Source organism: Zea mays, chromosome 9 (assembly GCF_902167145.1).
Source record: "Zea mays cultivar B73 chromosome 9, Zm-B73-REFERENCE-NAM-5.0, whole genome shotgun sequence".
In the NCBI taxonomy this organism is placed as follows: Eukaryota; Viridiplantae; Streptophyta; class Magnoliopsida; order Poales; family Poaceae; genus Zea; species Zea mays.
Genome location: NC_050104.1, coordinates 65327881 through 65351686, shown reverse-complemented (window position 1 = coordinate 65351686; position 23806 = coordinate 65327881). Strand labels below are relative to the sequence as shown.

Below are 23806 nucleotides of genomic sequence, written 5' to 3'. Positions count from 1 at the left end.
ACGCGGGCATCCTCGCCCGCACGCCTGCGGTTGAGTTCTGCCCGTAGGTCATTAGACCTCTCCAGACAGACTGGAGCGTCCTCTCCTGCATGCTTGCGGTTGAGCTCCGCCCGTAGGTCCTCAGTCGGTGCGGCCCTCACCGAGGGTGAGCGCACTGACGCCGACGCCTCATGTTGATGTCGGGACGACCGAGGCCTGGGCCTGGCTAAGCCAGAATGCACCATGCCGAGCAGACAGTCGACATCGTCACGCCACTGCTTCATAGCCCCCGGCGAGGTCGTGGAGCTAGGAGGGTGGCGTAGCAATTCTCTGGCCGCAGACAGTGCCCCAGGCTCAGCCCTTGACGCTCTAGACGTTTGCGCAGGAGTGTGCTGCCGCACAGAGTGCACAACAGCAGCACCAGGCGCAGGGCGGTTGGTGGCCCGTGGTGTGGAAGACACGGCCTCTTCCTCCATCGGGAAATCCTTGGGCATGAAATCATGGTGCTCGACGATGTAGACCATGGTGTCGAGCAGAAAAACAAGCAAAAACCTAAAGCCTAAGCCCCTACCTGACGTGCCAAATGTCAGAGAGGAAGTTCTCCGACCGAGTGGCGGAACGCACCCGCCCTAAATCCTAAGATGAGGGGGGCCTAAGCGTTTTGCCTGCTAGATGGATTCAGGATGAGCACAAGAACACATAAGGTTTTAGAGTGGTTCAGGCCGCCGGAGCGTAATACCCTACTCCATTGTGTGTAGTATTGAGCTTGAGAGCTTGAATCTAAGTGAGTCTGAGAGCGTGTAAGTGAATGTGCCTTGTAACCTCATGTGCCCTCCCTTTTATAGCTCAAGGGGGGCACGTACAAGGATACTGAGCCCCGACATGTGGGCCCAGGGGCAAAATGGAAGGAAGTAACTAATGCCTGTAACGTCAGGGTGATCTCCGAGCGCCATAATGTCCGTAGTCCATACGATATTGATATGTCGCGGCTACTTCCTCGGTAATGCACGAGTGATGATGAGCATAGTGTACGCCGCAACACGGGCGTACTGCCTGCCAGCGAAATGGACATGCATGCCACCTGCGGAATGGACTGGTCGCCGCCTGCCCGCGGAATGGACATGTCTCATTAAATGCGGAGGCAGCACATCGTCTGCCAGTGGAATGGACAGGGCTCATTAAATGCCGAGGCGGCACATCGCCTGCCAGTGGATTGGACAGGCGGCGCGCCTTATCCGCAATAAATGCAGGGGTCGCGCGGCCTAGAGGCCTTACGTTAGGCTCCGCCCGTTGGCTTACGTCACGTGCACCATGCCACGTGGCAGCACCGAGGCTCCGCCTGAGCGGCGAGCTGAAGCGTATACGGTATGGTCCGGACACGTGTCGGCCCCGGACCCCCGCCTGGCCTTGATTAAGGCCTGTGTATTCTTTGTCCTAGAATCCCAGGACCCGGCCGTGAGTGGCCCGGACCCACACAGAGGGGTCTGGAACCCATCCTAGGGGTCCGGTTTGCGCCCGTGGAGGTCCTGGGCCTTACTCGGAGGTCTGATCCGTATATACAGGGGTCCGGCACTTTCCCATGGGGGTCCGGACCCACTGTTGATACCTTGGAGTATATCGTCTTCTCTGGCCACGTGGCGGCCTCGGAGCCGTCCATGTGATGGGGTCGGGTGCTGTTTACCACGCGACTAGAGATAGCCGCGTGGGGACTGCGTCTTCATACTGTAGTAAGGGGTACCCCTGTTTCAGGGTACCGATAAAATGGAAGGGCCTCTTTTCAACAGCAGCAAACCGAGTAGCTGCAAGAGAAGTCTATAAAACAAAATATGCATTATTAGCTAAGTACATTGAAGAACATATGCATAAGTACATACACATACCTTATTTGCATCAGTAAGGCCACTTGGGTTTTGTCGAAGCATAGTCGTCATGTATCCAGCAAAGGTAGAACATTGAGTTTTGATACTATCCCACCTGCTCATCAGAGATTTCGTAGACCTCTCTGCATTGATCCTCTTCGAGAGTTGTATGCCTCTGCAATCCAATTCCAAAAACCTTGACGCTTATGACCAGTGTTATCTACGGGGTCACAACTGACAGCCAACCAAGCTTGACAAACCCTCATATCCTCCTCAGACGTGAAATTTGCTAGCTTTGTGCGTTGAGGACCCTTCTTCACTAGAGGTGCAGCTGGTGACCCATGTGCTGGTATATCAGGTTGAGGAGGAGCAAAACCAGTGTTCTGAAACTGAGTGCCATCTTCCTCGTATAGGAAACTGCCATATTGTGCTATTACTTGGTTCCAGTCGGTACCCATGCTGTAGATTTAAGGTTGGCACATCAAATAATAAGTCATGAAAATGAAAAAGTGTAGTACATTGAGCCAACCATTTCAAAGAAATAGAAACCATGACACATTAAATAGGACAACCACAATAATGGCACAAGTGTTGAATACTACATATATTGCAAAGTTCATAACATTTAACATAGCAGGTCAACGTCAACAGCACATCAACGATACCAGGAACTTGTGACACACAACCTAGGTGTTTTGTTCACATACAAAAGAGTACTACGACTTCTAGAAACCTAAAACATATTTCGTTGCACCGAGCACTTTATTTAGGTGCATGGTAATCTAGTAGGGATATGTGTCGTCGGTAGAGTAGTCACGTCCGTCGTCGTAGCCGACGATATCATCAGTGTTCAACTCTGAATCATAGTCAATCAAAAGCTCATCCTCTATTTATGATGATTCAACAATTTCTGAACGGTCCATGTGCTCCATCTCCCAGTCTTTTTTCAGTACAAGGTGATCAAGGTCCTTCGCGAGGTCCTCGATCTGAACTAAAGCACAATTCATTTCATTGATGACTGGTGTGCTAACTGGTTGGAAGGCACCGTGGACGACATCGATGATGTCAGCACAACGCTGCTCCACTACTCTGATTAAATGAGCGAGTGCTCTTTGGAGCTTTGCGTTCTCCGAATCCATGGTCTACATAAAAGATATGGTTCTGTTAAAATACTGAGTTGAAAATTTCATGTATACCGTCGGGTAGTTGGTAAAATGATGGTAAATAGGCTCAGAACCAGCAAGTATTCGCAATAGGCAGTTGAAATTTTGATTAACATTACTCAACATAAACCAAGGGGTCAACGAATCCTAGAACCATCGATTCATTGTTCCCTTTAACCCTAAACCCTAGATCTGGACGATTTGCAGCATATGAAGTACGAGAACCCTAAAACCAAAATGGATCTGCAATCAGAAGCCAAGCTTTGTACCTTGTTCTCTTCGGATCTGGAGCAGCCGAGCGAATGGAAGACGATGACGATAGCGGCGAGGAGCTGCGCTTGCGTTTCTCCGCACCAACCTTCTTCGTCGCCGTCAACCTTCTCAGCCTCTTCGCGATGGCAGTTCGACGTCGACCAACACCGACGCTTGCACCCAAATCTTGGATCTTTCTCTCCTCGCCGGCCACCTCCTTGCTTCTAGCCACCGAGAGCGATCCGCCGCCGGACCCGCCCGCGCACGGCCTCTTCGAGCCCAGCTTGGCCGCCTCCTCCGATGACCCGCGCCGCAAGCCCCCTCGTTGAGTGGGATCGAAGTCGCCAGCGACGGGAGAACAGAGCGTCCAGATTTTTCACCACCGCGGGAGCCCGAATCCTCGCCCGGATACCGGACGCTCGGAAGTCTCTACATCTAGAGTGCGTGCGGCGTCCTCTAAATTTTAAAGTATCGTTTAGAGTGTATTGCTGGATGCGTAGAATACCAGTGCAAACTCTACATGAGTACAGAACGTTTCACAGGACGCCGCCTAAACCCCCGGCCGGGATGGCGGGATCCCAATTCTTGGGTATATGGCTGCATACATTTGTTTTTCCCGATTCCACTTTCTCATCCTTAAACCCTAAACCGTCTGCCGGCCGCCATGCGGCGCCACCACCACCTCTTCGTTATCCTCCGCCGCGCGGTCGCCTCCTCTGCCTCCCAGCGCGCGCAGCCCCTTCCCTTGCTCCACTCCGTTGCGCTCCGAAATGGCGCAGCTGGTTCCTTCTCCCCGTGCTTCTTCTCCTCCCGCGCCCGTTCCTCGGTCGGCGCCGCGAAGAGCCTTGTGGAAGACGAGGCGGAGCTCAGCGACTGGATTAGCGACCTCAAAACTGACTCGTTCCACCTCGGTCTCAGCAGCGGAGACGAAGGCGATGCGCCGTCCACCCGCAGGTCCTCGGTCGGCTCATCCAGGGGCGGCCGAGGTGGGTCGGACTCCAGGGGTTCGTTCCCGAGGTCAAGTACGGCCGGCGGTGAGTTCAGTGGAGACAGACGCGGCGGCTTCGAGCAGAGGGGGAGGATGATTAGTAGTGGACTGGATGATGCTGATTCCGGCTTTGGTTCCTCCAGGGGAAGGCGGGGACGGGGTGAGAGGACGTCGGGGTTCGTGAGAAGAGGAGGGAGGGGGAATGGATTTGATGAGGAGGCCACATTTAGGTCTCCTAGGGAGCAGCGAAGCCAGCGAGGGAGGGCTTCAGGTGTGGCGAGAAGGGGAGGGAGGTACAGTGACTTTGACCAAGATGATGGTGACACTGGATTTGGGTCTTCAAGGGGAAGACACGGTGCCAGTGGTCAACTGTCTGTATCCTCACACAGAAGAGGAAGGGTGAGTGATTTAGATGACGATGAGGATAGTGATGATGATTTGGTTGGGTTTGGGGATCTTGATGGAAAGCAGCATCATGGTCGCAGGAAAGGGGGAAGGGAAAACACAGTTGGGCTGGGCCGAGGTCGGGGCAGGAGGGATTTGGGTCTGTCACGAAAGGGAGGGAGTTACAATGATTTTGGTGATTATGATGACGGAAGGAGAAGGACGTCCGATCTTTTGCAGAGAACAGGGAGAGGAAGCGATTTAGATGACGATGAAGATGATGATGCTGGTCCAGTTGGGTTTGATGGTTACAGTGTAAGGCAGCAAGGTGGCAGGAGAGGCAAAATGGCGAAGAGTGTTGGACCACATCGGGGTGGGAGGGGCAGCGATACGGACTTTGGTCACCGACAGCCAAGGGGTCTGAAAAAAATTGACTTTGGCTTGTCAGAGGATGATGATGAGGCGGGGGAAGTTGATGAGGAAGATGAGCCATCGGGGTTCGAAGATGATCTTTTTGAAGACGAGGGTGATAAGGAGGATGTGGGACATATAATAGGTAATAAGTCTGGCTCATCTATGTTACCCGAAGATGAGCCAGCTAAAAATGAAAGTGTACAGGGCAGAAGTGCTGGGGGTGGTGATTCTTATCTGAGCCAGAAGAGGTAGCTCTTAACTCTTAGTGATGCGAAGAGTATTTATGGTTCTCTTAGGTAGATAGATAACTTGTTCTTTTCTTGATGGCAATTATTGATATGCATCAATTGAAAACAGGAGAAAAAATGGTGGTTCATATAATCATCTTTTCTTAATTGCCAAGTGTACTTCATGATTACTTCCAATTATCTGTAATCTACTTGTGATTTGTGAACTTGTATGATGTTTGACTCATTGTCTGCATTAATAACATGGCAGCTATCACTAGTACTTTATTGTTCGAACCTTCTACTTCTGCTTCCAACTTGGCTGCAACATCTCCTATCCTTTTGTGTTGTTTGGTGGGTTTCTGATTAGTGTAACAGATTCTGGTTCACCTGATGTGGAAGTGTTATGAGAAACCTATGTATTTCCAGTCAGCCAAAGCCAGTGAATCTGAAGACATTAAGGCTGTGGAGAATCTGTGAGAGTTTTGAGGATTATTCAGGAGTCCTATGACTTAGTTTAACTGTCATCTCAGTTATGGTTTGCATCTAGCGGCACTGGAGCTGCTATTTGAAATTCACAAACAATGCATATTTTGAATTCATAGTAACTCCCATAGGTAAGGGATCGAACCTGTTAAAGATAGAGCAGTGGAGGAAAGATACAGAGATATATTGCTTTGTTTATATTCCTCACCGAGACTGTAGGTTAAATTGTTTAATGATTTTGGCATTTAGGCTATTATTGTGAACACACCCTTGGTTTCTTTGAACTTCTTAGCACAGTTTTGTGATAATTGGTCTTTGTAACATAATTTGGAGGACTTGGCAAACTGTTGCTAAAATTTTCCTGATTGATCAATGTTGGAGCTGCGGTTTCTAAGAAGGTATGAGTGGTGAGAAGGGCGAGGCTCTGGACCACGACGTTTGGGCGTCGTTGTCCTAGGGTTAGGGCTGCTGGCTGGAAGGGGCGTGGTACTGGTCACGGGATGAACAATATCCACGGTGAACAGTAGACACAGGAAAAGGGGGAAGCCGAGCAAGATGATTTGCTTGCTTAATGTTTCATTGATTGAAGGGGTACATTTATAGGGCTGAGATAGCAGCCTTCCTTATCTAATATCTTAACAAACCAAATCCTTATCTATCTAAACAAACTCCTTATCCATATCCATCTAAACAAACTAACTGATACTTATCCATCTAAACAAACTAACTGATTTTATTAGAGCTGCTAGGCTGTCGGTCATAACATCTCTCCCGGCCTCCAAAAACAGCTCGTCCTCGAGCTGGAAGGCAGGATTACGGGGGTGGGGGATCTTCCGCCTCAGCCACCCTGTTGTCGTCGGCGGTCACCTCAAGGTAGAAGAGGCGTTGGCAGTGATGGTGTCAAGGGCGTAGTGATCAAGGTTAGGCGGCCCTCGACTACGGAGTTCGTAGTCTCCTGCCGTGTCTTCCAGGACCGAAGGTTATGCCCCTTACGACGGCTGGGCTTGAGAGGAGATAGAGAGAGAGATGGATAATTGTTTTCTTCCTTTCTCAAGTGCTGATTACATCTATATATAGCCCACGGCTGAAACAGAAAAGGGTAATCCCCTCCTAAATAATAGGCTAGATAACTTCTAACAGAAAGGAGTAATCCCTTCCTAAATAATAGGCTAGATATCTTTTATTGCCTTAATCCTAGCGGCTAATTGGTTTGGGCAGCCGCCTCCTGTGCTGCATGCTCGGCTGCCCTGCGTATGTCGCGGGCGCGACGTCACCTGGAGTAGGGGATGCCGTACATGACATCTCTCCCCCCCTCGACCACCAGCTCGTCCTCGAGCTGGAACGCTGGGTACTTGGCGGAGAAGGCGTCGAGGTCTTCCCATGTGGAGGATGCTGCGGGTTCTCCCTTCCAGCGGATGAGCACCTGTCGAACCCCGCGAGCGACGCGAGTGCGCACAGCACGTTCCGGCTCAGGGTTGATGGCTCCATGATGAACAACGAGTAACGTTGGTGGTGTCGCGGGAGGCTTGCCCACCCATTTCTTGAGGAGACCGACATGGAACACATCATGAAGCTTGGCGCGTGGAGGCAACTCGAGACGTACTGCCACCTCATTGATGAGCTCGGTGACGCGGTACGGCCCAAAGAAGCGGGGCTGAAGCTTGCTCTTCGGCGCCTGAGAAATGGAAGCCACCGGCCGCTGACGGAGTCGGAGGAGCACCCAGTCCCCAACGGCATAGGAGACGTGGCGGTGAGCTTTGTCGTAGTAGCGCTTCTGGATCGCCTGGGCCTGCTCTAGGCGGTGACGGACGTCGGCCAAGAATTCTTCACGTTCGGCCATTGTTTGGGCCACAGCAGCCACGCGCGTGTCCCCTGCTTCATATGATCTGATGGTGGGCGGGTCGCGGCCGTATACCACCCGAAATGGTGTCTCCTGTAGAGAAGACTGGTACGCGGTGTTGTATGTATATTCTGCCCAAGGCAGCCACCGCAACTAGTCCCGCGGCTGGTCGCCGGAGAAACAACGTAGGTACATGGCGATGACGCGGTTGGCAGCCTCTGACTGTCCATCGGACTGCGGATGGAATGCCGTGGTCATATGTAGCTTGGCGCCCATGAGCCGCATCAGCTCCCTCCAGAACGTGGAGGTGAACACCGGATCGCGATCGGAAACCATGGATTGCGGCATCCCGTGGAGGCGTACAATGTCGGTGAAGAACGCCTGTGCCACAGACTCAGAAGAGTACGAGTGAGCTAAAGGGATGAAATGGCAGTACTTGCTGAAGCGATCCACCACCGTTAGGATGACGGATTTTCCTTTGACCCGGGGCAGAGCCTCGATGAAGTCCAGCCCGATGTCAGTCCACACTCCAGTCGGCACGGGTAGTGGAAGAAGAAGACCAGCCGGTTGCAGATGCTCCGTCTTGAAGCGTTGGCACGTAGGGCAGGCGCGGACGAAGTCCTGGACGACGCGACGCATGTCGGGGAAGTGGAAGTCGCGTCGGAGTCGGTGGAGAGTGCGCTGCATGCCCTCATGTCCATCCCCGTGCACCGCGGCCACGATCTCCAGGAGGAGTGGCGAGGTGGGAGGGATGTACAGCTGGCCATCATAGGTGACCAGCCCGTCGACGAGGCCCCATGGGGCTGTACGGGTACCCGCGGCCAGCTCATCCCGGATGGCGACGAGGGCAGGGTCGAGAGCGTGTGCCTGGCGTAGCCGTTCGATGTAGTCGAAACGCGGGGCCGAGATGGTGAGCACTACGCCGTCAGGTGTGTCCCGGCGGGACAACGCGTCCGCGACGGTGTTCTGGGCGCCCGGCTTGTATTCCACCTCGAAGTCGAAACCGAGAAGTTTCCCGACCCAATGATGTTGCGGAATTGTCGCGAGGCGTTGGTCGAGGAGGAACTTCAAGCTGTAGTGGTCTGTCCGGACCGTGAAGCGCCGTCCCCACAGGTATGGGCGCCAGTGGCGTATGGCGTGCACGAGCCCGATGAGTTCTCGCTCATATGCAGCGAGGGAGCGATGGCGTGGCGCGACGGGGCGGTTGAAGAAAGCTATGGGGTGCTTGTCTTGGAGCAGCACCGCCCCGAATCCATGCGTAGAGGCGTCACACTCGACAACAAAAGGCCGTGTGAAATCCGGAAGCGCCAAGACCGGGGCCGAGGTGACTGCGGTCTTGAGGGCTGTGAATGCCGCCGCCGCGTCCTCAGTCCAGGAGAAACCCCTCCTTTTTCAGGAGCGCCGTTAGGGGTGCTGCGATGGCGCCGTAGTCGTGGACGAACTTGCGGTAATAGCCCGCAAGGCCCAAGGACCCGCGGACCGCGCGGGCGGAACGTGGTTGGGGCCAGTCGGCCACCGCCTGCACCTTGGCGGGATCCATGGCGACGCCGGTATCGGAGATGACGTGGCTGAGGTAGGCGATGGACGACACCCCAAACGCACACTTGGAGCGCTTGACGAACAACTGGTGTTGTTGCAGCACGGTGAGCACGACTCGGAGGTGTCGGAGATAGTCGGCCCAAGAGCAGCTGTAGATCAAAATGTCGTCAAAAAACACCAGTACGAACCGGCGGAGGAAGGGACGCAGAACGTCGTTCATGAGTGCTTGGAATGTCGCCGGAGCGTTGCACAGGCCGAACGGCATGACGAGGAACTCATATAGCCCATCGTGCGTGCGGAACGCCGTTTTGGCGATGTCGTCGGGACGCATGCGGACTTGATGATAGCCCGAGCGGAGGTCCAGCTTGGAGAAGAACTTGGCGCCGTGGAGCTCGTCGACGACTGGAATGGGAAAGGCGTCCTTGACGGTGATGGCGTTCAGGGCGCGGTAGTCGACGCAGAATCGCCACGAGCCCTCAGGCTTCTTGACCAATAGAACGAGTGAAGAGAATGCCGAGGAACTTCGGCGGATGAGCCCTTGGGAGAGCATCGTTGTGCACTGGCGTTCCAACTCGTCCTTGTGAGTCGCTGGGTAGCGGTACGGCCGCACGGCGACGGCCTGGGCGCCTGGTTGGAGGGTGATGCAGTGGTCGCGAGAGCGCGGTGGAGGCAGCCCTTGAGGCTCGGCGAATACGGGGTCGAAGGAGTGCAGTAGCTCGTCGAGGAGGGACGCGGAGGCCGTGGTGGAGCATATGGCCGCCGCGATGGCGCCCTGGGCGCACGACCAGCAGATCGGGCACCCCTGCATTATGAAGGACATGGTGCGGCGCTTGAAATCCCACGTCACCGGCCCGAGCGTGCCGAGCCACTGGGCGCATGACGAAGAGATCGGTGCTGAACACGTCGCCCTGGACGGAGAACGTGACGTGGTGCAAAACGCCTGGACAGGTGATTCGCTCGCCGTTGGCCACCGTCGCCGTCATGCGTGGCCGGGCGGAGATAGGGAGCCCCGTGCGGCGTGCTGCGGACTCCGAGATGAAGCTGTGCGAGGAGCCCGAGTCCAGGAGCGCGGAGAATCGGACGCTGCCGATGGTGACGCCGATCTGGAGGGTGTCGATGAAGCGGACCCCGGCGAGAGCGGAGAGGGAGAAACACGACGATTCCTCGGTGGACGCCCCTGGTGCGGCCCATACAGCGAACACGGGCGCCTCCTTGTCGCCGGGATCCTCCGCTGCCGCGTTACCGTCCCGCGCGACGTCATCGATTTCCACACCATTGAGGAAGAAAAGGCGGCGGCAGAATCTGTTGTGGCCACGGGTGAACTTCTCATTGCAATTGAAACACAACCCTTGGCGTTGTCGTTCCGCCATTTCCTCCGGTGTGAGACGCCTCTGGTTGCTCTCGCCGCGGCCCTGCTGGGCGGCCGCTGGAGGGACAGGGAGCGCCAGGAGCGGTGCTGTTGCCGGCAGGGCAGCCCGCTGTGCGGGGCCCGGGGGACCGCGCGGTGCTGGCCGCGTTGGTTGCTGTACCGGTCGGTCGCTCTCCATCAGCTCGACTTGGCGAGCCAAGCTTATGGCCGCCGCAAGTGTGTCTGGATGGTGGAGACAGACGGCGTGGCTGAGCGGCGGTAGAAGACCCCCGGTGAAGAGCTGGACACGCTGCGCCTCTTCCAGCCGACCGACACGAGGTAGAAGGGCCTGGAATCGGCTGGCGTACTCTTCCACGGTTCCGGTGCGTCGGCAGTCGGCGAGCTCGAACATCGGGGCAGACCGGAGCGGGGGCCCGAACCGGAGGCTCAGGAGATCTTTGAAATGTCCCCACGATGGGGTTCCCTCATCGTCCTGAAGCTGGATATACCATAGCTGCGCGACCTCGTCCAGGTGATAGGACGCCATGCGCACGCGCTCCTCCGCCATGGTGCGATGTTGGCGGAAGTAAGCCTCGCACTTGATGAGGAAGATCATTGGATCGATCGTGCCGTCGAAGCGGGGAAAGTCCCACTTCTTATGGCTCGGGAAGAAGTCGTGATCGCGGGGCCTGTCTGTCTGGTTGCCATCGGCGGTGCCAGACGCTGACGCAGTCCTGTCCTTCATGGCTGCCATGTCGGACTTGAGGGTCTGCATCTCCGAGGTCATGGTCTTGAGCATGTCCAGCACGTCGGCGAGAGACGGCTCAGACATGGTGGCTGCTGGGCTGGTTGCAGATTCAGATGAAGAGGTCGGCGAGGGTGGGGTGGGCGGTGGTCTAGGGGTGGCGGTGGCTGGTGAGGAGGTGGAGGATCGGCTGGATCGCTGATACCAGATGTCAAGGGCGTAGTGATCAAGGGTAGGCGGCCCTCGACTACGGAGTTCGTAGTCTCCTGCCGTGTCTTCCAGGACCGAAGGTTATGCCCCTTACGGCGGCTGGGCTTGAGAGGAGAAAGAGAGAGAGATGGATAATTGTTTTCTTCCTTTCTCAAGTGCTGATTACATCTATATATAGCCCACGGCTGAAACAGAAAAGGGTAATCCCCTCCTAAATAATAGGCTAGATAACTTCTAACAGAAAGGAGTAATCCCTTCCTAAATAATAGGCTAGATATCTTTTATTGCCTTAATCCTAGCGGCTAATTGGTTTGGGCAGCCGCCTCCTGTGCTGCATGCTCGGCTGCCCTGCGTATGTCGCGGGTGCGACGTCGCCTGGAGTAGGGGATGCCGTACATGACAGATGGCCTCGTACAAATGGCTCATCGCAGTTGTAGCACAGCCCCTGGCGGCGTCGCTCCGTCATCTCTGTTGGGGTTTAGGGTTAGAAGCTGCGGTTTCTAAGAAGGTATGAGTGGTGAGAAGGGCGAGGCTCTGGACCACGACGTTTGGGCGCCATTGTCCTAGGGTTAGGGCTGCTGGCTGGAAGGGGCGTGGTACTGATCACGGCATGAACAGTACCCGCGGCGAACAGTAGACACAGGAAAAGGGGGAAGCCGAGCAAGATGATTTGCTTGCTTAATCTTTCATTGATTGAAGGGGTACATTTATAGGGCTGATATAGCAGCCGTCCTTATCTAATATCTTAACAAACCAAATCCTTATCTATCTAAACAAACTCCTTATCCCTATCCATCTAAACAAACTAACTGATACTTATCCATCTAAACAAACTAACTGATTTATTAGGTCTGCTAGGCTGTCGGTCATAACAATCAATGGTGTGGTTGATGTTGCTACTACAACTTTATTTTAACAGAATATCCCTGTTGAATTTTTCTGCAGCTTGTATTAAACGGTAGATGGTAAAAGTTCATTGAATCGTACTTGGCTTCTCACTGTGCTTTGATCAAGTTATATACATATATATTGGCATTACATATGCCTATGATCTGTGACTGGATATGCATGTAGATAAACTGCTTTTCCCTAAATAATTCAGATTTGTACGAAATGGTATATGCGTCATGTATAGTCTATACTATATCCTGATGGATGTTCTTTCATTTTGACAGGTTTGATGAATGCCCGTTATCTCCCTTGTCACTGAAAGGTGTTAAGGCTGCTGGGTATGAACGGATGACTGCTGTTCAGGAGGCTACTCTTCCTATTATACTTCAAGGTTGATTTCAGTGTTTATGTTTGCTATTTTTAGATTTACTTTATGATATTACCTTTTTCAGAAAATGTATTGAGGTTCATTGCGCACACAAAGGCCATTGTTTCCCATACATTTCTACTTTATTTGTCTTTTCTCATTTCAGCACTTTGTACCTTCATTGTCGAGTGTTCTTTAATGTTTCTTTCATGAATTTGGCGGGTAAACATGTTGCTTACATTTTTATCATCTGTTAGCGAATCATGCATTATTTATATTGAATGTTTTTGCACCTTTTTTGGAAAAGCCAATATATCTCAGTTGATATGATTATATGAACATGTTTGAAATTCGTTAGCCATGTCAACAGCTATGATATTTGGCAAAATATTCAGTGCAAACTGCTCCTCCGGTGTAATCATGAAACCCCCCTTGAAACAAATACCTAGAAGATTTGTTTGAAACGATGTACATCCTGACATCCATCATGCATCTATAGATAGATGTACATTATCGCAAAAGTTTGAATGCAAAATCGTTTTCTTAAAATTCATATGCAAATGACACATTTAAGGTGATTGTGTACTAGATGACAATCACAGGAATTTTGTTTTCCAATGCACATGCATTTGAACTTTATTATTTTCATATGAGTTTTTAGATTGAGTTTGCATCTCAACTTTTGTGACAATGTACATCTCTAGACACACTGTATGTGCACTATTAAAAAACACTTATAGGTATGTGTTCCAAGGGGTTTTCATGATTGCACCAAAAGGGACGTACCAAACATTTTGCCTTCAACGCTTCAACTCATAACCTTGTATAATCTGGAGTCCTTAGGATTGGTTCTGAACCCCAGTTTGATGGAGGTGTTACAGAATTTGGAAGAGATACTGAATTTCTCTTTGTAGCTCCATCTGTATGCCTGTTTATGAAATCAGACGTGCGTAGATTTTTTTTGAGAAAAAAATGCATAGATGTATGTTTCTTGAAGTTATGTAATTGTTACCTTGAAGTTAAAGCAGCCTGAAATTTTGTTACCCATGCATAGTTCTCTTTGATCAAGAATTTATGCAGGGATGAAGATATTGGGCGAGGAAGAGTTTCACCAAAATGTAGTTCTATTTGTCCATTGGTTGAAGAAAAACAACATCCTCACTGTTTTCATGTGATTTCAAAGTAGTATACTAGTATTTTATTGTTAGGCAATATGAACTGCATTAATATGTATATATATTTTTGTAATTGAACTTAAACCACATGATTGTGAAAGTAGTTTTTTTCCACTTGATTTACATCTTTTCTAGTCTGTTCTCACCTATTAGCACGTTTTCTATCTACAGGGAAGGATGTACTAGCCAAAGCAAAGACAGGAACTGGAAAAACTGTAGCTTTCTTGGTAAGTACCCTTCTTAATAGTGAATAATATATATTTTTTGACTTCGAATATAATGTGCAATTGTTTCACCTTCAGCTACCAGCAATTGAAGTTGTTTCGAAATTGCCACCTGTTGATCGTGATCTAAAGAAACCTCCCATCAGTGTTGTAGTAGTGTGCCCTACACGTGAGCTTGCTGATCAGGCTGCTGCAGAAGCTAACAAGCTTCTTAAATTTCATCCATCAATTGGAGTACAGCTTGTAATAGGCGGCACTAGAATGGCACTTGAACAGAAGCGCATGCACACTAACCCTTGCCAGGTGATTCAAATTATCTTATGGTAATCTTGCTAAATCTGTTGTCATTTGTTCTGTGCTCTACTGCTCTGACCTAAAAGCTGAATTGTTGAATTACAGATTCTAGTAGCTACTCCTGGAAGGCTTAGGGATCACATGGAGAACACTCCAGGGTTTGCTACAAGGTTGTTGGGTGTCAAAGTTCTAATTCTTGATGAAGCTGACCGCTTGTTAGATATGGGATTCCGATCAGATATTGAAAAAATTGTGGCTGCACTACCAAAACAGCGTCAAACACTTCTATTTTCTGCGACAGTTCCAGATGAGGTATCACTGGTATACTTGCTATAATTCTTTGCTTTGCTTGGTCGGTGTGCCATTAGTTTCTATTCTTCATGCTAGGTTCGTCAAGTATGTCATATTGCCATGAAAAGAGATCTTGAATTCGTCAACACTGTTCAAGAAGGAAGTGAGGAAACACACTCTCAGGTATTTACTATTTAGTAGATCAAATATATTTTGATTGCTTCTTTTCAAAATCAAAGGTGGTGCTTATGATTACCATATTCAGGTGAAGCAAATGCATTTAATTGCACCACTGGACAAACAATTCTCCAACCTATATGGTCTTCTAACTGATCATATTTCTGAAAATGTTGACTACAAGGTAAAATTCAATTGCTATTGTAATCTTTGCATTTTCTTTTGTATACATGTTTTATGTATCAACAATGATTGAGGCAACAAATGCAGGTGATTGTATTCTGTACAACAGCAAAAGTAACAAGCCTTGTTGCTGAGCTTCTGTCTGAGTTGAAGTTGAATGTACGTGAGATCCACTCCAGAAAACCTCAAAGCTACAGAACTAGGATATCGAAAGAATTTAAGGAGTCAAAGGGTCTCATTCTTGTTAGCTCTGATGTATCTGCCAGGGGTGTTGATTATCCCAATGTCACACTAGTTGTGCAGGTAAACACCTCTTGTACAGATTTCTGGCCATGTTTATTCTACAGATGGTTCCAGTTTTGGGGGTTTCATACTTTCATTTGCTCTTTATGGTAAAACGAGAAATCATAAAATCTCTGAATAAATGTGCTTACTATTTGCCGTTTTGAAATTCTATCTCCATGCACCTCGTAGCTAGATAGTTGGAAGTCTGAATTTATATTTTGCATACTTATCTTTTTGCCTTAACATATTTCTAATTACAAACCGGAGTATTAACTCATGATTATCACAGTTGGGGGTGCCAACTGACAGAGAGCAATATATTCATCGACTTGGTAGAACTGGTCGCAGAGGCAATGAGGGGACAGGAATCTTACTATTGGCACCATGGGAAGAATATTTCCTTAGGAGCATCAATGACTTGCCTATTACAGAGGCAACACAACCATTAATTGATCTGGATACTAAGAAAAAGGTATTTTGAAGCTGTCTCTGAAGTCCACATTACTTTTGGTCTGTTGATGTGTTAACATTGGCTTTTTTTTGTCTACAACTCTGCTTGATTTGATCAATGCATCCTTGACATATTTAAACAATCAGCTAGCACTTCAAATTCGGTAATTATTTGTCATGTCACATGGACTGCATATCATCATTATGATGACTCTCCACTCCAAAGGTCTAACAGCTGGGCTAATCTGAATAGTACAGTTGTATGGATACATGTTCATATAACCAATTTACTGAAAAAGCTGAGAAGTCAACATTTCCCTGAGACATATTCAATGTTGTTGAGGCTATCATTCTATAGTAATATCTAGGGGTGGTAACAGGTCATGGCCCTAATGCTCTTTCATAATCCAGCTCAGACTATCTTTGTTAGGTCACAAACATATACAAAATTCAGCCCAGCCCTTTTCAGGCCTGAATCTGATACTTAAAATTTTTGGCCCAAATTTTCAGTCCTTACTGTTACTAACATCAGTTGTGGTCTATTTATGGGGATACTTTGCTTCCTGGAGGATATGTATGTGTATTATGCTACATATTCTTTGACATGATCACAACAGTTGACCAGTTTCTGGTTAGTCGGACCCTTCACCAAATATATGTTTTGGATCTGATTTGGGAATTGGGATAAGTATAATGTAAATGCCAAATAGAAATTCTGAATGCCATCACTACAGTATTAGATCCAAAACTTGGACGGATGTATTACTTAGTTAAATGATATGCTGATTATCCAGCATCAATAAATTTATGTAAGCTGCCTATCATTTTAATAATGTTTAGTGAGCAATATGTGGTCATTTGTTTTGTTCCACAATGGGGATCCTTGAATTTTGTTACTGTGAAAAGCAACATAATTAAAGAGTTAAAGACTTGATGTCTAAAAGCTTTTGCACTAAGAAGTCTACCAAACAGCAGGAAACCTAGCTTGCAACGAAGCACCCATGGTTATAACTGTTAGATTGGCATTATCCTAGGGGTTAATTGTATTCCTGCCTTAGCTATTACTGGCCTTAATAGCAGATCATATAGGATTTTATAGGATTCTTTCCTTGTATGTACACTCACTATTGTTGATACGACGTGTACGCCTAGGAGTGTGCAGTGGTGAATTAGCGGCGGGGATATAGGACTTGGTTGGAGGTGAGACCGTTGTTGCTCCTAGGAGCAGTGTCCGCCAGGGTGACCGAGTAGCTTACCCCAACTATTGAAAACTTCTTTGATAATCTTCTAGGTACTTCCACCGTCCTAGTTTATAAGTCGTAACCACCTCTGGTTTAAAGACCAAGAAATGTATTTAATTCTCTCTATATATTATGGGACTAGAATTAAAAGTGGTTACACCTTATATACTAGGCGGAGGGAGTACGTACTACGACACCTTTATAGCACAAGAGCCTTAGGACAAACCCATCGCTAACGAACCAGGGATAGAGATGACTCCTTGTTATTCTCATCTACTAACTAATTAGGATAAGGATAAGCTGCACTACTAAATCGGGATAAGGATAAGCTGCACTACTAAACCGGGATAAGGATAGGCCTCTCCCTCCTATTCTCGGCTAAGCAACTGACTAACAGAACCTGTGTAAACTCTCAGCTAGCCACAATGGCGCTTTGCATAATGCCGTCCCATAAATGAGTTCACAACATTTCCCCCCTTGTCGACAAAAGTGCTCGTTCGCGAGCTCCATGTTTGGGTAGCACAACTTGAACTCCACCTCTTCCCATGAAGTGTTAGTTTCAGAACGACCAACCCATTTGGTCAGCACTTCCCAAATGACTCTGCAGTATGGCGAACAACACCTTTTCTGGAATTGGTATCACACGACCATGGAGCAACTCTTGAAGGGGAACAACTCGAGACAGAGCAGCACCCTTGAACTTCTTTAGGAGAGAAACATGGAAGGCGTCATGAATTTTGGTTCGTGGAGGGAGCTGTAGCTTGTATGAGACCATGCCCACTCGTTGCAGAATCTGGTAGGCTTCGAAATAATTTGGCTCAAGCTTGAATGGTGTTGTTGCTGTAATACCTATTGCAGTGTTGCTACAAACGCGGCCAAATCCAATCGCCATCCTTGAACTCCACCTCACGCCTCTTCATGTCTTGTTAGCATTTCATGGTCCCTTGAGCTTGAATTAACTGCTCACGAATCTTTGACTCGCGAGCTTGCAGTTGATTGTCTACAACTGCAATACGAGAAGTCCTCGACTGATAGGATAGTAGCGCCGAAGGCTTGCGACCATATACCACTTTGAATGGAGAGCGTTTGAGGGCAGTCTGATATGACGAAGTGTAGCAGAGCTCCACCCAAGGCAACCACCTGAGCCATTCTCGTGGCCTATCTTCAGCAAGGCACTGCAAATCATGGTGATAATGATGTTCACTACCTCTGACCGTTCGACAGATTGAGGATGGAATGTTGATCTCATGTGAAGCTTCACGTCGACCAGCTTGAACTATTTAGTCCATAATAAGCTGGTGAAGATCGTGTCTTTATCACTGACAATGGAGCGGGGCAGACCATGGAGACGAACAATACCATCGAGGAAAGCTTTGGCCATGTATGTTGCCGTATAAGGATGGCTGAGGGCAATAAAATACACAAACTTAGATAATCGATCGACAACAGTGACAATCGTAGGCTTGTCACCTACTTTTGGGAACCCCTCCATGAAATCCATGGAGATGTTGCTCCACACCTGTGAAGGGAACTCAACAGTTGTAGCATGGCAACATGATGGAGGTGTACTCAATCTTGTTCCTCTAGCATACTGCACAACCACAGATGAGCTCTCGAGCATGCTGGAGGATGTGGGGGTTGTAGAATGTCGCCTGCCAATGAGTGACGATCTTCTGAATGCCTTCGTGACTTGTGTCATGGACATGGGACAACAACTGTGGCCAAAGGATAGAGGTGTCCGACATAGATTTTGCCACTGAAACTGAAGAGGCGTTGATTGTCAACCTCGGCCCAACCTTCCTTTGCAGTTCCTTTGGCTAGATTGCTGCTAGAACCGCCACCATGCAGGCCATCAATCGTAGCCCTCATTGCCACTGCTAGCACCCAAGCTGCCCACGCCACCCAAGGGCTGGTCGTCGGCCGTGTGAGCAGAGGTATATGGGCATGTCTTGCCAGCAGTGTTGGCTGCATTTGTCGTCGATGTTGTCTCGTCCGCAAGGCCCTTCTCCAGGAGCGCTAGGTGCTGATCATGGGAATCCGGGCGAGAATTCATGGTGGTGAGTTGTGCCAGAGTCCTTTCAAGTTTGGCAAAGTTGGACAGGAGCCAGGATCATCCTCCACGTCGGACATGGTGGTCGATGTGTCGTTGCGCACCAATATCGAATTGATAGGCGTGTATGCCTAGGAGTGCATGGTGGTGAACGTATGGGAGTCAGATTGTGGGGGAGAGCGGAGAGGATATGGGAATCGACTGGAGGTGAGACTGTTGTCACTTCTAGGAGCAGCGTGCACCAGGGCGATCAAAGTAGCTTACCCCAACGAGGGAAAGCTTCTTTGATGATCTCTTAGGTATGATCTTAGGATGAACCCATTGTTAACTAACCAGGGATAGAGATGACTAGCTGTTATTCTTATCTACTAACTAACTGTGGTAAGGATATGCCCCACCGGGATAAGTGTTAGACTCCTGTTTAGGGTTTTGGCTTGAGCCCTCTTGTATTTACCTAACTACCCTGTGTAATGGGCTTGGCCCACCTATTTGGTCTATATAATATACTCCCAACCCTGATTAGGATTAGGGTTTCCAATAATAAGGATAAGCCACACTAAACCGGGATAAGGATAGACCTCTCCCTCTTATTCTTGACTAAGCAACTAACTAACATAACCTGTGCAAACTCTCAGCTAGCCATGGTGGCGCCTGGCATAATGCCGACCCACAAATGAGTGCACAACAATTGTATATGTACACCCTACAACAATAGAGCACAATGTATAAGTCCATCTACGAGTACAAAATCCACATCCTTAAACTTTTAAATCTCTTTCATCAATTATAGGAAGACTAGAACTCTCACAGGGTAACAGTCACAGAATTTATGCCATTGGACTTCAAAACCACAGGACCTACGCCACCTGACTTCGAAACCGGTTTCACGAAAGGTGTTAGGTTTAGTCCCACATCAGTACTTGATGGTGGGAGAGCACAGTGTATAAGATGAGGTAGCCCTCACCTGTCAGACTAGTCTTCTAGGTTGAGTTAGGTCCAGTGCCTTGGAATGTTGTGGGCTTTGGTGGACTTGGGCCTAAGGGGCGCTGGTTCACGGGTATAGTCAGTGGGCTGGATCTGCTGCGCATCTAACAAGTGGTATCTGAGCCAATGGTCAGAAAACCTCAAGGGTCACATGGTGACGGCGGAGCTTGTTAAGACGGCGGAGCTTGTTAATGTCTTGGAGGTCACATGGGTTGTGTGTGACATAAAGCATTGGACTTGGGGCTCGGAGAACGCCTTCTTGAGATCACACAGGGTTGTGTGATGTGAAGAGTTGGTTTGGTGTGTGACGGGGGACATTGTCAGGTTTAGTCCCACATCGATAATTGATGATGGGGGAGCACAGCACATAAGACAAAGGCAACCCTCACCTTAGGCCCCATTTGGGGCAGCTTTTCACCCGCTCATGGTGGGAAAAAGCCGCTTCTGCACCCCAAACGACTAGGTTTGGGAGCAACATCTTTCCACAACGCTTCTCTTCCCCGCGGGCATTACACGTAAAAGTTAAACCGGCCGCCTGCCCGAAGCGGTAAAAGCCACAATGCGAGCAAACAGCTCAGTCCTGCATGCTTTTTTACACGTCTAGACCCTGAAACGAGCGGCCCCAAATATCTCCGTCTGCTCCTCTAATTTTTCTACTCAGTAAAAATGTTTTTAGAGAGAAAGAACTTAAAACAGAACTGGTTACTTAAAAAACTTAAAATAGTTAGTAATAGCGAAAAATTTAAAATGCTACCTAGTAATAATGTAGCTACAAAAGATGACATTGACAGGGTCTAGAGGCATTCAGGTCATTTCTCACTCAGCATAGACAGTCTCTTAACAAAAAATCAAGATCGCCAAACACTCATATTATACATCCAGTAGATTCTCATGACAGCTGGATTATCCAGAAAGCTAGTTTCTTATAAAAAAGCTCTTCAGAATTAAGCTGTCCCAAACATGCCCTAGTCTAGTCTTTTGTGTTAGAGTGGACGCACTAACCAGTTCAACACAAAAGCTTGCTAATGGGAGAAGGTAGTCAATCCACATATACACTTCAACACCCCCACTCACGTGCAGCCATAGGGAAAGACGCAAACGTGGAAATAAATGGATGCATGCACAAATAAAGCTTCTGCCAGGATTCAAACTCGAGACCTCTGGTTTTGATATCATGTTAGAGTGGACGCACTAACCAGTTCAACCCAAAAGCTTTAAGCTAATGGGAGAAGATAGTCAATCCACATATAGACTTCAACATTTTGGGTTGAGTTAGGTCCAGGGTGCTGACTCGGGTATAGCAGCTGGGCCTGATCTGCTGCGGGATGCCATCTTTCAAGTACCAACACCTGCCAGTGCTCAGCGTCTGCCTGTTGGCCATGATCTGCTTCCTGCTGGTGGAAATGTAGTGCTTCCCGTTTCAGCATCTCTGCGCCTTGTGCCAGCATCACCTTGTTCTCTGGCAATTGAAGACCTGCCCAGTATTGAATGAGCGAACAAGAGGAACAAACAATCTCTGTAGGAGACTTGATTCTTTTCCCCTCTCAAAGCTATAACTTAACTTTATTCCTCACTTTCTAGAGACCCCAGCAAATAGCTGCAAGCCCTACCATGTGAAAGCCTTTTTTCCATTACTTATATATTAATTTACTCAAGGCCATAGTTAATCAGAATTACTAGGCCAACCAAACTCCGAATATATTTTGGCTTAGAGCACCCCAAAATAAGTGTCTCCATTTCTTTTTCTGAACAAAAAACACACCTCAGGATCCAGTTCTTTTTCAACATGTTATCTTTGGTTAAAATTATACTTCGAAAAATTATCCACATGAAGATCTTGGATTTAATGGAACGTTTATCTTTCCAATTTTTCTTATCTGGGAGATCAATTTCATCCCTGCGTTGATGGTTATACATTGATTCAACAGAGGTTTCTATTCTTTTGATAAACCCATCTGGGTTTTATCTTCATCAGCAGACATGAAGGTTACTCATTGCCCTCCCTCCCTCCAGCCATCTTCTGAGTATCAGGTTCATATTGAGAAACGGGCACATAGCCAGCGGTAGCGGCTTCAGGTGCGAGCACTACCTGATTTCAATCCTGGTTGGACCTGGGCGTCTCACCAGGGAATTTTTTCTCAAAATAATCTTGCAGGTGCTGGATAAGTGGATATACTGGCACGTGCCTGTTGCTTGGGAAACCTGTTGGGACTTTGTTTATCTCCAAAAGGACGTGTGTCTAGTTTGTAGGTCTAGCATTCGCATGGGGTGTGCATTGTGTGCGTGTGGGTGTCTTTGTGCGGATGTTTAAATACTTTAGCCTTAGGAATCCAGCCTAAAACTTCTCGCACCCATTTCTGCCACTGCTCATTACAGACCACAAATAGTTCAGGAAAGCGGTCTAACTAAAAGTCAGTTCTTTTTCTATTACCAACCAATAGAGATCCTCCTTTTAAGGGCCTGTTTGGAAGCACCCAGTTTTTTAAAAACTGGAGTGGTTCCAAAAACATACCACTATGCCCCAGTTTATAGAACATGGATCCCTTAAAAGCGAAAAAGCTGGCCTCTCCCAGCTAAAACCAGCTTGTCCATTTAATTACATCATGTCCTTGTTGATTTCTCGGAATGTACATATATTGCCACTGTTTTTAAATAGAGGAAGGTTAGGTTAGTCATTGTGTATCTAAGAAACTGCCTTCTTAGAAACCGGGTTCGAAACACCCTCACCCACTTTTTTTTACAAACCAGTTTCTAGAAATTGGAGATAGAAACTGGTTTCTTAAAAACTGTGGTGCTTTCAAACAAGCAATAAATGTAAACTGGGGTGCTTCCAAACTGTGGTACAACTTCATGGAGTTGTGATATGGTTTTCTTTGTAAACTGGTAACCCCAGTAAATATATTTTTGTTTCCTATAAATTAGGACTGAGGTCTTTGGTCTAAAAATACAACTTCATATCTGGTCAGTGCTTTATTTTAAAATATGTACTGTACCTACAACTTCGTAAGTCTATGTAGAACAATATCCAAGTCGCTGACTTGCATTATGCTACATTGTGTATTTTGTAATCGTGAGTAGGTCGATAAGGCTCTTGCACATGTGGAGGTTAAAGACAAGGAATCCGCTTATCAGGCGTGGCTTGGTTACTACAATTCAAATAAGGTCATTGGGCGCGACAAATACCAGCTTGTATCACTTGCCAATGAGTTCAGCAGAAGCATGGGTCTCAACAACCCTCCTGCAGTGTCTAAGCTTGCCCTCAGGAAGATGGGGCTGAACAACATTCCAGGTCTGAGATCAAAGTAACCAATTGCCATGTATACTGTATACATGTCTTGAAGTCTTTTTTGCACATGATCTGACATCTGAGCACGCTATTCCATACTGATCGAGTTGAGTTAGTTTCTGGTAATAAATTTATTGTACGTTTTATGCTTGCAGAAGTGCACGAATATTCATAATATGTTCTCATTCGTTTGTTCTGTTACTGAGATAACAAATGATAAAGATGAACGTGTTTTGCTATTAGTCTCAAGTATATGTTGTTGAATATATCTGGACATAGCCGTGCATTGCAATAGGAATTTGTTGGTCACTTATTTTTAAATATTATAAATAAGAATAAGACAACACAATTGTTAATGGTTAAAGACTTTCGTCCTTTAAAGCATTATTTTCTTTCAGATATAATGATTTTTAGACGAAGGTGATGAATGATACACCTTCATCATCTTATCATATAAACATGAATATAAATAAG

The 23806-nt window shown here is 48.1% G+C and overlaps 1 protein-coding gene across 3 annotated transcripts; it reads left to right on the top strand.

Annotated features, from left to right (window-relative positions):
• The first annotated feature begins 3820 nt into the window (after nt 1–3820).
• On the top strand, nt 3821–23581 carry LOC103638522 (DEAD-box ATP-dependent RNA helicase 31). 3 transcript variants are annotated; one of them, XR_558851.3, is made up of 11 exons: nt 3821–5287; nt 12610–12716; nt 14039–14094; nt 14170–14394; nt 14491–14697; nt 14773–14859; nt 14942–15037; nt 15124–15339; nt 15611–15793; nt 21975–22122; nt 23125–23581. XR_558851.3 is itself a non-coding variant. In XM_008661416.3 (10 exons), the coding sequence occupies exons 1-10, from the start codon at nt 3918–3920 to the stop codon at nt 23350–23352; spliced, it is 2775 nt and encodes a 924-aa protein (XP_008659638.1). In that variant the 5' UTR covers nt 3821–3917; the 3' UTR covers nt 23353–23581. The 3 variants fall into 3 exon arrangements, 1 of the variants encoding a protein (XP_008659638.1); XR_004852660.1 differs by having other exon boundaries at nt 22202–23363; XM_008661416.3 differs by lacking the exon at nt 21975–22122.
• The last annotated feature ends 225 nt before the right edge of the window (nt 23582–23806 follow it).